Raw genomic sequence first — 15,206 nt, forward strand, 5'->3', positions numbered from 1 at the left:
TTTATGAATTTTGGAATTATAATATTTTCTAATATCGTCCACTTTAATTTACTATGCCTTTACTTGTTTAAATTTTCAATTAAATATTTATTTCTTTTACTAGAAGTAATATCTCAAATATATATTTTTAGATTTATTTTTAAAAGTATATTAAAAAATATAAAAGATATTGCATGAACTGAATCACTCATAATCCCACTTTTAGTTAGCACTTAACTCACTTATCACGCACGTAATCCACCAAATCTAAAATATAATTATTAATCCAAATAATTTAATTACAGCTCTCATTAAATTAATCATTGATGCATTAATGGAGATAGGATCCTCTATCTCTAATTTTTCCATGTCCCGCTAGTTGTCCACAACTTTTGCTGACGATTTCTGAATCAGAACTAAATCCTAAGGAAAGGTGAACATAGAAGGATCTAATTATATCTGAACAAAATTTATTCTGCTATAGATCTAAACTCTTATTAAAATTCGGTTGGATTCCGACTCCGATTGTATTGACGATGAACCCCCCAAACATGTACTCTATGACGCACAACACTCATGCTATGGAAATCTCGACTCGTGACATTTTTCAATTTAATCGGTCAAAATCCGATCCGACTCGACTCAAGTCGAGTCAGATGCATGCATCTTAGTGTGCCCAACAGATTAAAGATGAAAATGTCAATTACACTCCTGAAGTCTCAGGATTCCAACGTTTGACCACCCCTCCCACAAGTCCACCAAATCGCTGTCCGTTTAACTGCTAAGCGTGAGTGTGACTCGTTGGACGAGTCCGACGTCGACCGAGTCAAACCGCGTGCTGTCGTCCGATTTGACTCGGTCGCCGGAAACCGCAGACAACTTGCCCTTTGCCATTCACAGCTCGGGGGTATTGATTGATTGATTGAGATGTTTCCTAATTTGTCACGAGTTTTTTTTACTTTTTATTTTTCTTTTATCGAAAAAGATAGAATAAAAAGTAGGTATGTGAGGGAATCTAAATCATTTAAAATATGTGTTTTTAAATAAAAAAAATTATAAATGTAGAATAGAGTTAGATACCTATTCATGATTCACAATAAATATTTTTAATAAATATGAATAGAAAATATTTAAAGGGTATAATTTTAAAATCTCTAATAGTAACATCAGCGGTCCCATAGATATGGAAAAAGGTAAATATAGATACACAACTGAAAGCGCATAGTCAGAACACTAACCCCAGGTAATGACACCCCGAGGGTCGAACCCTGGACCTCTCGACCACGAAACCATGCACCCTCAGCTGTGCTATGCCCTGGGGGTCCACTCCCTGTATGTAAAGATTTTATTTACTTTAACTCTCTTCCAATTTCTTAATGCACATCAATTTACCTAATTACTCTTATTTTTAGGTTAAAAAATTCCAAAATGAGGTATAATTCTTCTAAATTCAACTCATTTAAATTAGAATTTAGTATATTTATTTTATCAGATTGAGTATGATTCTTTTCCCACCTAATCAATTGATTGGTATACTCGATTCTAGTCAATTTTTATCAAATTGACCTTGAATTCAACAATAAAGATCTTGAATTCCAAATCTTTCAAATATAGAATTTTGATTGAATTCCAACGATCCTCCTCTTAAATGAAAGACCATCATTACTTTTATGGTTTGGGTCTCCCTGTGAGCATCCTGTCACTTTTGATTTGCTTCGAGCCTTCCTACAAGTATCCGATCATCCTGACTTACTCTAGGCCTCTTCGCAAGCATCCGCACTCAGTCATCCTGACCTGTTCTAGACCTCCCCATGAGCATCTGATCACCCTGACCTGCTCCGGGTCTCCCTGTGAATATTTGGTCATCCTGACTCGATCTAGGCCTCCTCATGAGCATCCAATCACCTTGACCTGCTCCGGGCCTCCCCGCGAGCATCCGGTCACCTTGACTTGCTCCGCCCCTTCCCGCGAGTATTTAATTGTTCTGACCTGCTCCGAACCATACCTGCAAACATTTGGTCATCCTAACTTGCTCCAGACCTCCCCGATAATTTCGTTCAAGGTCACCCCATATGACATCTGGTCTGGACCATGACTCTGATACTATTTGTTATATCTAAAGGATATTCACATATCTCTACAATGATATGATATTGTCCACTTTGGGTCTAGATCTTTATGACTTTGCTCTTGGGCTCTACCCAAAAGGTCTCATGCCAATGGAGATATCTTATATCCTTTTAAACCCATGATCTTTTCCAAATCTTTCCAATGTGAAATTTTAATTGAATCCCAACAGGGAACACTAAGGTGACGACTTCACCTTTGCTTCAATTGACACACATAACTTATTTTTATGGGTTGACATAGTTAGTACCTATATGAGTATTTACTTCAATAGGTTTTTCTAGTGGGTGTAAAATATTTTGTTGGATGCCTGATCTCTTCCATGCAAAGGGTCGCTATGTTAGGATAAAATATTTTTATAATTTATCTATCTGTATCTCATCGTGAGATCAACGATATCTAATAATTTGGGATAAATGATATCATCTTTTACTATGATAAAAACACATAATTTGACTCGGTGGTAGAGTGGCCAAAGATATGATACATTTTTTAAGTAATTAGGGTGTATTTACAATGATTAAATTACTAGTGAAATTAAGGAGTTCTTGAATTTATTTGATAGGAAATAAATATAAGGCCGGACTGTGTACACATAATTAGTGAGAGGGTATGATAGGAATATCTGATATATAAAAGACAATAGACACACATAACTCAGCCTTGCATACGCTTTCGAATTTATTTGATGGACGAATCAGAAGACCGCCCACTTTGCAAATTAGTCCGGCCGGCCTGAAACATACTGCATAATTTGATATGTGACAATAGGCAGAAAAGGATCGAAGCTTGGCGGATTCCTGGACGGCTTCGTACTGCTACGCTTAAATATCGTACCCAATATTAGACCAGGTAAGTAGTGAAGTGGGGCCCTACGTCGTTTAACCAAATTAAAGTGCAGGTGGAAATGTGAAGTTAGTGAAGGGGAGAGCACCCGTGCGCTAAAGGGGGAATAGTTTAACCGACTGGTGGGAGAAACGAACTAAGAATCGAAGATCCAGTTCATTTTTGGACCCCCAAAAAAGGCGATTTTTTTATGGCGACTTTCCTCATGGAAGATTGTTCTTGCGATCTCGATGGTGTTCTTAACAATCTTGGATTCGATCCAGTTCGAGGGAGAAAGAAACGGTGAAAAGGCGGAAGAAATGGAGGGGTTGCCTTCAATCCGAGGCGGTCTCCTCCTTTGACCACTGCCACCCCCCTTCCTTCCTTCCCACCATCTTCCTACACCTTTCCCTCTTCTCCAATCATCGCCCCGTCGGCCCCCTTTTTTATAGGCCTCGGCTTTGCCCCCATTAGCTGGATCCATTGATGGTTGACGAATCTCCCAGATCGGAGCAGAATGGGCGTGTGCTTCTCCGCGGATTCCAAGGTCACAGGTGGCTCCAGCAGAAGCGGCAGCGGGTCGGTGAGGAAGCGGCAGGCGGAGGGGCCGCGGAATAAGGCGCCGTCGGAGCAGCCGCCGCCGCCGAAGGAGAGAGGGGCGAAGAAACGGCCCGCCGGACTGGTGGCCTGCGGGAAAAGAACCGACTTTGGGTACGCAAAAGATTTTGAGAGCCGGTACTCGATTGGGAAGCTGCTCGGGCATGGCCAGTTCGGGTACACCTTCGTCGCCACTGAGAAGACAACCGGAGAACGGGTGGCAGTGAAGAGGATAGACAAGAATAAGGTAAATCTGCAACTGTGTATTCTTGCTTGTCTTCAGTCGTTTTTCAGGGTTTTGAAGGTTTTCCTTTTTTTGGTCGGCTGAGAAATGCATGAGCATGCAATTAAAGGAGTGTGTGAAAAGGTTGGAAGAATAGATTTTGGAATTTGTTATTACATCTGAATTTGAGCACAGTTCAGTTTCCTATTGAGGTTCATACTGAGTCGGAAGGGGATTCATATCCAGGTTAGCTCCTGAAGAACGGCATACATTTTAAAGATTGTTCTCTCCCTGAACAAAAAGTGAACTATTTCTTGGAGCAATTTTCTTTTCAGATTCCGAATAACTTTTTGGTCTTGTCTGGATAAGGTGGATCACTAGCAGAATTTTTATTCTTGAAACGGTGGGATTGCCATTAGAATTGGGTGGAAAGTTGGATAATCTAAGCGGTAGCTAACTTCCTTTGTTAAGTTTGTGTATCTTTTAATGATTGATGTTTCCAACCTATTCTCATCAACAGCAAGCAAGTGCAGTCTCTCCTTGTTGACAATCATTGAGCTATATATGATGGTCCAACTTATCTTCATTCGATGAATTGTATACACAGTCGTCTTTGTTTACAGAGGATCTATTAACAAGAAGAGAAACCAAATAAAGGCAATAAAGTGATAGATGATGACTGCATATTTTCCAGAATGCGGAAATGATTGGATGATGAAATGTAATCAAGACAGATATCTACAACACATAGGATTGGTTCTAATTGATTTTTGACTGTATCTTGCTCGAGATAAAAAAAATACTCATTCTTAAATGAACGAACCTTCATTCTTTGAAAAATGTCTGAGAAGTTCAATACCTTTGATATAAATTATTTTACTAAATTTTTAGTTCTTTGGCATGCTGAATATCACTTCCCCATGATAACTATGTGATCTCCCTATGTACAACAAAGTTCTTTGGTATGCTGACATCTGAATATCATTTCCCCATGATAACTTTGTGATCTCCCTATGTACAGCAAGACTAACTTGTTAGTCTTTGTAACAGATAAAACTGACTCACAAGTATGATAGTTGAAGTCCAAGTGGGTCTTGACTGATAGTTGTTCACAAGTATGATAGTTGAAGTCCATGTGGGTCTTGACTGATAGTTGCCCATCATTATCTTAACAACAAATACCTTTATAGATTGTCTCTTAGATCATGTTGTTTGATGCAAGAAGCGGATTCTCCCAGAGGACAAGCATTTTCCTTTACAGGAAGCTTATATGCTTCTTCTGCTGTGTCAGCTCAATATGCAAAATGGATTTTTATCAATCATCTTAAATGGCTTCCATTGCCCAACAACCTGCAATTGCCAATAACCTTCAAAAATAAGTAATCCAAGCAATAAGAGGTCCTAGAATTTTCATCGATATTCTTGATTAGCAGCTGTAACTATGAGGCTATCTTTATAGTGCTGAACAGATTCATAAGAGTGAGTCTTGATATTCTTATCCTCTTTCTAGATGCAACAAACTTCAATCTTTGAGGAGATAGATCAACAGAGTTCTGCGGACTTTCTAAAATTGTCTCTGAGTTAGAACTGAGAGTCTGAGGTAGCTGGTTCAGTGACATAGAGGTGGTGCATTTAAATTTGCCAGAATGTGAAGAAGACTTGGTGAATTTATAGGAAGTAGCATTATCAACGTCCAGTTAACATCTGAATTGATCAAAAAGGAATTGAGAAGGAGAATCATCAGATCATAGGTTAGGTAGTAAAGGAAGGATCATTGGATGATTCCACTTCTACTAAATCAAAGGTTGACAGTGCTTTGAAAGATTTATGTCAAGTAATGCACAAGATAGCAAATATAAAATGGACTTAAAAATGATTCCTATACTCACAAGGAAACAAAGCAAATGAGGAGTACGAACTTTAGTCTTTTTTTGATTATGTGCATACACAAGAAAAGTTCATCAGTAAGTGGAAAAGCAAATCAATTTGCATTTATAAAAATTGTGAAAAAGCATATCCGGAACACTAGTGGAGATAATGTAAATGGAGATTCATCTAAGGAGCATGCAGAAATTTCTCTTTGTGAATATTTAAGTAATGAGGTTAAGCAGCCGTCAAAAACAAAAGGAAAGACCATACAATGCAGTCCCAATTGAATGATTATCCTTACACTTGGTAACACTGAAGAGTACACACAGGAAGACTAAAGGAATGCCATCATGAGTAGTTATTTATGTAAACCTATATAATTTAAGAGAAGAATATTCGCAGGCATTATATGTAACTATGTAAGCATAAATTGGAACACCAGATTGGGATTGCACTTATTCACTGAGATGGATTATTGTGGGAAATTAACTTTCTTTCTTACCAGATGGTCCTTCCAATTGCTGTCGAGGATGTGAAGCGGGAAGTAAGGATACTGTCAGCCCTTAAAGGCCATGAGAATGTTGTCCATTTCCATGAAGCAGTTGAAGATGACTCTTATGTGTATATAGTAATGGAGTAAGTTTCTTCAATCTTTTCTTTTAGTAGTATGTGAAATCATTATATACAAGATTTTCATGTTTGTCAATTTATTTTGATTGCAAAATAGGTTCTTTTGGGTTTTTGAAATCCCTCAACTATGAATTGTAGATAAAAGATAGGAAATTCACTTTTTGTCATTTTTAGAATAAAAATTTAGCCAGTCAATAAAAATAGAATGATATCTTTTGCATGTTAATTAAAAGGAATCAACATATGCACCTGCTTTGGAGGTTAATGATACATTACAAACTGATGGTTCTGATGTTAGGCTTAGTTTTTTAACCTCCCTTTTTGTAAGCATATTTTTATTTTTTTTTGCATAATGATTATTCTCCTTATGTTCTTTAATGTGGTAATATTGAATGCAAATATTACCGGTAACATCTTCAATCAATAGCCTTTCTTGATAGATAGTTCCGTCATAGAATATGTTTCTGTAAATCTGGATACAATAATACAAATGATAATATCCATCTGATTTCTTCTTTGATGCTGGTGTCATGTTTGTTTTTTTTTTCACTTGTTTATCAGGTTATGTGAGGGAGGTGAATTACTGGATCGGATATTGTCCAAGTAAGTTCCTCTACTGTTATGAGATATTGTATCTTCTTGGCTCAATTGAAAAACTACTTTGCTAAATTTACATGTGTTTTCTAAACTTTTACTATGTTGTGGACTTTGGTATCTATTTTTCTGTTCTGTAGTTCAAGTGCTACACAGAAATCACAGTTCTATAGAGTCTAAGAAGAGTACAATTGTTATATTTTTTTCTAAATTGATAGTATTTTCCCAGAAAGGATAGCCGCTATACTGAGAAAGATGCAGCAATAGTTGTGAGACAGATGCTCAAAGTAGCAGCTGAGTGTCATTTGCATGGTTTGGTACATCGGGACATGAAGCCTGAGGTAAAATCTGACTGGCATATTGAACTATTCTGCCTATAGCTTGAGATCCTGTTGGAGCTCCTTTGATTTTGATTCCGAAAGGTTGACATGAATTTTTGCAGAATTTTCTTTTTAAATCAACTAAAGATGATTCGTCTTTGAAGGCGACAGATTTTGGCTTGTCTGATTTTATAAAGCCAGGTGTGCCTTATCATGTGCTTATCTCTGAATTTGCATTTTTTTCATGATATATATGTATTGTATTTGAAGAGTTCTCTAGGAACTTATACTTGCACTATCTAGGGAAGAAATTCCATGATATTGTTGGAAGTGCATATTATGTTGCTCCAGAGGTGTTGAAACGAAAATCTGGCCCTGAATCTGATGTTTGGAGCATAGGGGTGATCACTTATATTCTTCTTTGTGGAAGACGTCCCTTTTGGGACAGAACTGAGGATGGAATATTTAGAGAGGTGAATCTTCAAACTCATTAGATCAATAATTCTTCTAATTATTTGTTTATTTGAAAGGAAAAAAAAAGAAAACAAAATACTACTGCTTAAGTGCTCCTTGCTTTATGAAAAAAAACCTCTTGTTGCTATTCTGAAAGATGGAACACACTACTTTTGTCATTGAGACATTTGTGTTTTATCCTTTCTGATTCAACTTCCAAACGGATTGGTTTATCGGAATTTTTTGCATTCTTCTAAAAGTCTTTGCTATACTACTATGTTAATACAAATTGTTTTAATACAACTATGAACTTTCTGAATAATGGTTATTTTTTTATCCAATGTAGATCTTTATTCTCACCAAGGATTTGTTTCTCTAATATTCATATTTTTATCATGATTGCTTGGGCTAAAATTCTCCACCTGAAAAGTTATCGTTTGATTATTAGTATGTGCATATAATATATATATTTCTGGTTTGACATACAATATATTTTTGCAATGTTATCTTGCAGCCTCGTAATTATCTGCACTGAAGAAAATATAACATTATTTCTTTTGTGTCGCTAAGTGCCAACATAGGGCAACTTTTATTGTTTAATCTAGGAACGTTAATGTTGACTAAATTTAACAAGTTACTTTGATTTCTTGGATAAGGCTTGGTTGTTGTTATTGTTGTTACTTTTATTTCTTAGAATCTGAAAATGTAGATGTTGAAACACAAAAGAGTTTTGCTCCATATGTTTAACAAGTTTGTATTACTTAATGTTGCTCCATATGTTTCTGTTTTTCTCTTCTGTACAAACTATATTCTGTCTCTCTCTTTTTCCTTTTTTGTAGAATGTTTAAGTATCCTTGTTGCTGGCTTGCAGGTGTTAAAGAACAAGCCTGATTTTCGTCGAAAGCCATGGCCACAGGTAAGCAACAGTGCAAAGGACTTTGTCAAGAAGTTACTAGTAAAAGATCCACGCGTGCGACTTACTGCTGCCCAAGCTTTGTGTATGCCTTCCATCTGAATTTTTTGTTGTAGTTCTTCAGCACTATCTCCCATCTTTTCTGAAATTATGTACACGGTTCAAGTTTGATATGATGTTTAATCGTTCTGCATAGTTCTTAAATTACTAGTAAAAGATCCATGCGTGCGACTTACTGCTGCCCAAGCTTTGGGTATGCCTTCCACCTGAGTTTTTTGTTGTTGTTCTTCTGTACTATCTCCCATCTTTTCTGAAATTATGCACATGGTTCAAGTTTGACATTATGTCGAATCGTTCTGCATAGTTCTTAAATTCTAACCTCTTCACTGTTTAAGATTCAACTTTTTCTTATATCTGAAATGCTGTGATGCTATTGTCATTAGCTTCCATTGTTGTATCAAGTTCCCTGATTATCAATTTTTCTACTTGCAGCCCACCCATGGGTGAGAGAAGGGGGCAGTGCATCAGAAATCCCACTGGATATTTCTGTTTTATCAAATATGCGCCGATTTGTGAAGTATAGTCGTCTAAAGCAGTTTGCATTGAGGGTAAATATTTATGCCCAGAGTTTCTTATCATTTATTTTTCATAACAAAGTTTTCTGAGCCCCTAATTCTCTCGATGCAGGCAATAGCTAGTACTCTTGATGAACATGAGTTAGCCGATCTCCGGGACCAGTTTCAACTAATTGATATTGATAAAAGTGGTTCAATAAGCCTTGATGAAATGAGACAGGTTAGTCTTGATAGACCTTTTTTGGGTGCTTTTGTAAACTTTAGTTTTTAAAATCATTATGGCATAGGTCCTAATGTTCTTGAAAATTGCCCAATATAACTTGAACAAATACAACAAATGATTAGTTATATGGATTTTATTCCATAATCGAACTTCTGGAACGTACGCACGTTTATTTTCCATTTAATAGTTTGCCTTACCTTTTCCAGTAATACTGATATTCTCTATGACATATTATGTTACAAGATTTGTGTGTGTGTTTGCTTATGTATTAGTTTTTTAAAAAAAAAGTATAATCTTTGCATCCTGATATGCAAGAATAAAACAATTATTTGTTAATATTGTGGATCATTGCTAACCAGTTTTGTTGCAGAATGATATAAAACTTCATTTAGTTTGTGTTGACTATATAATGAAATTGCCTATTCTTGATGCACACATGTAACAATCATCATACATAGATTTGTCACTGTCAGTCTAAATAAATGAATTAATCTATTAACTTGTTAGGCCTTAATCTATTAACTTGTTGGGCCTAACTAATAGTGTAAAATGCTTATGCTCAAGTAAATAGTAATTCAGTCATTTAAACCTATAAAGATCTTTTCTTAGCCACAATGTCATGTGAGACAAAATTATGGTGTTACAACCTCCCTCATTTAAAGCTTAGACTTTGATGTGTTCATCACCTACTCATAGCCTAAAATTATTCCTAATGATGGCATATGAGGGCCAAGTAGCTCTTCTCACATATTCAATCACATATAGGATTAACTTATTTATATCATACCGTAATATGGCAAACCATTGGAATAAAATAATTAACTAATTAACTCTTTATACACTGAGTATAACATGACACTACAATACTACATGAAAAGAGATTGTACTGTATGGCCCATGTTCTTACCGGTGGAACATAGTGACCATTTCAGTATACAATTTCAGACTGCTTTTGGTGTTTGAGATCAGGGATTTAGTCTTGTTGAGGGAAAAAAAAATCAAAACGATCCTTTAAATGCACTCTTAAGGCTATAGATTTATTGTGACAGATAACAAGGAAACCGTGTTTACAGATTTCTGATGGTCTTGTTGGAACCTATGCTAATTCATGTGTTGCATATACAAGCTGTTGAATCTCAAGGATATTCTTCTCACTCTTTGTTTTGTTTTGTTCAGTTTCAGACTGTCTCCTGTGACTTTTGCAATTTTCACAAAATTTTGACAAAAATGAGTGAGTAGCGTTGATGTGATTCCTATAATGCTACATGCTTAGCAAGGAAGATTTAGAAGCTGAAATTCCTAGTCACTACACTACTGGAACTTGAATTCACCACTACTTTCTTGTTCTGATTTTGTCTATAGAGATTGATCTGGCTTCAAGTAGAATTTAGTTCCTCTAACATTTGTCTTGATTTTTGCACTGTGTATCGATTTAGAAGCTGAAATTCCTAGTCACTACACTACTGGAACTTGAATTCACCACTACTTTCTTGTTCTGATTTTGTCTATAGAGATTGATCTGGCTTGAAGTAGAATTTAGTTCCTCTAACATTTGTCTTGATTTTTGCACTGTGTATCTTTGCTCCAGTGTTCAATGTCTACAGTGTTAGACAACATATGGGTGCATGATCATTGCATAAATTAAAATCAATTTGAAAATATATGCTCTATAACCCTGCGGTTTATGGTTCTTTGGTCAGGCTCTTGCAAAGGATGTGCCTTGGCGATTAAGGGGGCCGCGTGTACTAGAGATTCTTCAGGCTGTAAGTCTCATAGCTCAATACCATTATAGTTGTGGCTGTTGATTCAGCTGCTATTCTGCTCTCTGTGTAGAATTTTATATCTAATGCCGATATGATTCAGCTACCGTCTACTCCTCTACAAACTGCTGGTAGAACACATGTAGTTCTTTTATCCAGTTCTCTGTGGAATAATATGGACGAGCAATATTGATCTTCTTGGGCTCATTGTTAACTATGCTTGACTATGTTTGCGTATGATATTGTCATATATTGTCATAACTTGTTTTCCTAGTCACAACGAAAACTTTGATCAGGTTACTTTTCTTAAAATATTTCTTCTGAAATTCTATATTACCGCATCATTAAATTTGATGACTGTGTTTATGGAAACTGGAAACAATTTTCTATTTTCAAAATTTGTATTTCTCAACACTTTTTTCATAATATTGTTTTCTTGTTCTTGTGGAAGAACAAGCATTTTTTATGTAAAAATTGAATCACTAACATATTTCCTTTCCCATGATTATGAACAGAAGGGTGAAACTAAACCCAATATAGACTTGTTGGGGCCTACTGCCCTAACCCTAAATTCTTGAAATCCATGACTTCTATTGTCAAGAAGTTATCATATATGTGTCATAAAAACAAAGAGTCACTTCGACTAAACCCAAATTAAAAGAATTTCTATTTATTATCCTTTTCTTAAATCTGTGTTTGCTATTTGGGTGGCTAGTTCTTTAGTTTACTTTTTGTATCACTTCAATATTTGATTAACACTAAAACTTAACTGATTATTATTTCTTAATCTATCTGTTTCCATATTTTATTTGCTATTTGGGTGGTTAATGTTTTAGCTTCCTCATTGTATAGCTTCAATGTGTGATTAACACACTAAATCTTAACTGATCTCTATTCATCATCCATTTCTAATTCTCTACTTCCCTATTTTTTTTTTAACTCATTGTGTAGCTTCAATTCACGATCGACACACTAAATGTCAACTGATCTCTATTTATCATCCATTTGGTAGATATCCGCTTCCATATTTCATTTGCTATTTGTGCAGCTAGCGCTTTAGTTTTTTTGTTGTGTAGTTCATTCGAACTGATAATCTATGTTATTCTGCAGATTGATAGCAATACCGACGGACTTGTTGATTTCACAGAATTTGTTGCAGCAACTTTGCATGTGCATCAGATGGAGGAGCACGATTCTGAGAAGTGGCGCGTCCGATGTAAAGCGGCTTTCGATAAATTTGATATGGATGGAGATGGATATATTACACCAGAGGAACTTAGAATGGTAAACCCGTTTAGCATTATAGTCTCTTACATAAGTTTGCAGTCGCCACAACAACATATGCGAATCGTTTGCCAACCTGCTTATTTGTTAGTTCATTCGTCAAATAAAATTCATCAATCAGTCCCAGAGTTTGGGGGATCGGAAGTTGAGTGAAAGGTAGGATCCTTAGTGAATTTTTTTGAAGTCACAAACTATGTGATGTTGTGGTACCAAACTATGTGAAGTCACAAACTATGCTCCCATGGGCGTGGTGCAGTGGTAAAGCACTTGGGGGGACAAATAGGAGGACCATAGCTCAAATCCCAATAAGGATCAATATTTTGAAGGTTGCCTCTAAGTGCAAAAGCTGTGCTCTAGATTTACCCAATAAGCGAACCGGGGGAAGGCTGTCTACCTCGAGGATTAGTTGAGCGAAGCTTGGACATCTGGTTTATTAAAAAAAATAATAATGTCAGATTACTCTTAGAGAGCATGATTAGGACTTAGTAGTACATTATAACAAATGTATGAGGACCAAGACTCGAACGAGATCCTTTGTAGTTATGAATTCCATGTTCGAATTGCTAAATCTAGGCCTTCTCCAACATGTACCAAAGTACCCTATTTTCTGTCAAAATTTCATGCAGAAAAATGATCAAGATGATGCCAATTTAACCTAGATGTCACCGCCAAAGAAAAACATTTATGTGAAAAACTTGATGATAAAAAATGGATATTTTGGTACAACGGATACGAGGAGATTTGGATTAGCCATTTTAGGTTAGGATGTTGAACATGGAATAACTACACTCCGAGCTTTGTACCCATGCATCTTGTAGAGCGTTTTGTGATGAAAAATTGTGTAATGTGGTAGAATGTCTACATCTTTTTATTGTGAAAAGATTTTGTGTTTGTTCGAGTCCTTGTGGGGTTCAAACCGCTTTCGATTTTTTTTTGTTTTCTTGTAATAAAACTCACACTTACGAATCAATTTTGATCGCAGCATACCGGGTTGAAGGGCTCAATTGAACCATTACTAGAAGAAGCTGATATAGACAAAGATGGCAAGATCAGCTTGTCGGAATTCCGTAAGCTCTTAAGAACCGCAAGCATGAGTTCCAATGTTCCTAGTCCATCTGGTGTAAAGAATCCCCAAATTTTCTAATTTGATTTGTCAATAAGGAAGAGAAGGTTGGCAGATGTAAACGTTATATTGTCTTTGCCTTGCTTTGGTTATTATGCTCTATATCCCTCTCCCAATGTTTCTCGGGCTTTGTCAGGAGTGATGTGGGCAATGCTTATTCTAGCCTTTACCCGTGTCAGTGTTGCAATCAGCTATAAGAACTAGAGATGGCGAGAAGAACATCGGTAAGAACTATGTGAAAGGTCTACAATTTGGATGTAAAAGAATTTCATCACACCGTTTGTACATTAGGTTACTCAATGATTTCATGTCTTTCACCAAACTTGTTGTGTTATTGTGTATATGCTTGTTCAAGTTCAGCATGAATAGAACATACTCATACCTGTTCTAGTTAGTTTTCTTATAGTTTTTTGTTTCATTTTAACTTCTATTTGGATCTTTGTTTCATGTTCCCATAAATATCCAATGACAACATCCTATACATAGACAATGGTCATCAACAATAATGGAGACAATAATGGCGGCAAACACGTGACTACAGTCGGTGCCTGACTTGGCACTGAACAAGCTCTCTGATTAGTCCACAACCTTCCTCGAACTCATCCTAAACCACCAGAGGTGGATCTCCAATACTTAAACATTTTGATCGACCCCTTCTCTCCTCCTAAACTCTCCATCGTCGGTCTAGTGAAACGAAGTAGAACAAGATTATCACACGACAAGTTTGTGAAGGTCATCTATCACTCAAGTCCCCTCCAAAGCCTGAACCCATTGGCCTTCCTTTGCTTAAAATCCTACTTCATTTGTTAGACACACCACTCGAATCTCCACACGATCGAAGTGAAGAGCTCTACCTCCAATTCCAACAACCATGGCGCCTCCTTGTCTACATTGGTGACATAATTACTATCAACATTCGAGAACTTTCGTAATAAAACATTTACTCTTAACCACCTTGTCTACATTGACAACATAACTATTACTATCTGATCCGGGGTATTCTTCAGAGGCCACGTGATCAGTAAAGTCAATAAATATATTAGGGGGGAGGTCAAGGCAATAAGGAAAAATCTCGACTCTTGGCTATAACTCTTGGCTGCAACTCATGACTCCCAACTCCCACCCGCAACTCCCAGTTGCAACTTGTGACTCCCAACTCCGGACTATAACTTCGGGCTACAACTTCCGGCTATTGCGTGACTCCCAACTCCCATTGACTACTTGGGAGAGTTGTTATGAAAGAGGAATTGTTGACCCCACTCACATTATTGTCAGGGCGACAAGAGAACGTGAGCAGTTATTTTGGAGTAAATGGACAGTAATGACCCTTTATTATGGAGAACATGGTAACGTCCGAGGAAAATATGGAGACATGATAAGAAGGATCTATTCCTATAAAAAGGAGGTACTACAAGGAAAAGGTATACACATACATTTTCTCAAAACCCTAATTTTAGAATATTTCTTCCTCTTCATCTTCAAAAACTGACTTGGGCATCGGAATAACAACGCTGGGAACCTTCCGGACATTTCCCTAACTCATTCTTTCCTCCTAGGCAACGAGACAACTATTCCTGTGCTCTTCGCTAATCAACATCAGCAACACCTCATTGGCAAGTTGACCGTCTGCGACCTCAAGTAGGATCAAATTGACACCTTCTATGGGAAATCTGAGTTAAGAACTACATTGAGGTGTATTGAGATGGATGAC

At 36.7% G+C, this 15,206-nt stretch overlaps 1 protein-coding gene across 2 annotated transcripts; it reads left to right on the forward strand.

The window, feature by feature from the left end:
* Window positions 1-3,037: 3,037 nt before the first annotated feature.
* On the forward strand, window positions 3,038-13,925 carry LOC122018612 (calcium-dependent protein kinase 18-like). Of its 2 annotated transcripts, XM_042575976.1 has the most exons (13): window positions 3,038-3,775; window positions 6,126-6,256; window positions 6,812-6,853; window positions 7,074-7,185; window positions 7,287-7,365; window positions 7,468-7,637; window positions 8,489-8,615; window positions 9,023-9,138; window positions 9,218-9,325; window positions 11,029-11,091; window positions 12,199-12,372; window positions 13,355-13,542; window positions 13,632-13,925. In XM_042575976.1, the coding sequence occupies exons 1-12, from the start codon at window positions 3,449-3,451 to the stop codon at window positions 13,514-13,516; spliced, it is 1,611 nt and encodes a 536-aa protein (XP_042431910.1). In that variant the 5' UTR covers window positions 3,038-3,448; the 3' UTR covers window positions 13,517-13,542; window positions 13,632-13,925. The 2 variants fall into 2 exon arrangements, with proteins under 2 accessions (XP_042431910.1, XP_042431909.1); XM_042575975.1 differs by having other exon boundaries at window positions 13,355-13,925.
* Window positions 13,926-15,206: the final 1,281 nt, after the last annotated feature.

Source organism: Zingiber officinale, chromosome 9A (genome assembly GCF_018446385.1).
Source record: "Zingiber officinale cultivar Zhangliang chromosome 9A, Zo_v1.1, whole genome shotgun sequence".
Lineage (NCBI taxonomy): Eukaryota > Viridiplantae > Streptophyta > Magnoliopsida > Zingiberales > Zingiberaceae > Zingiber > Zingiber officinale.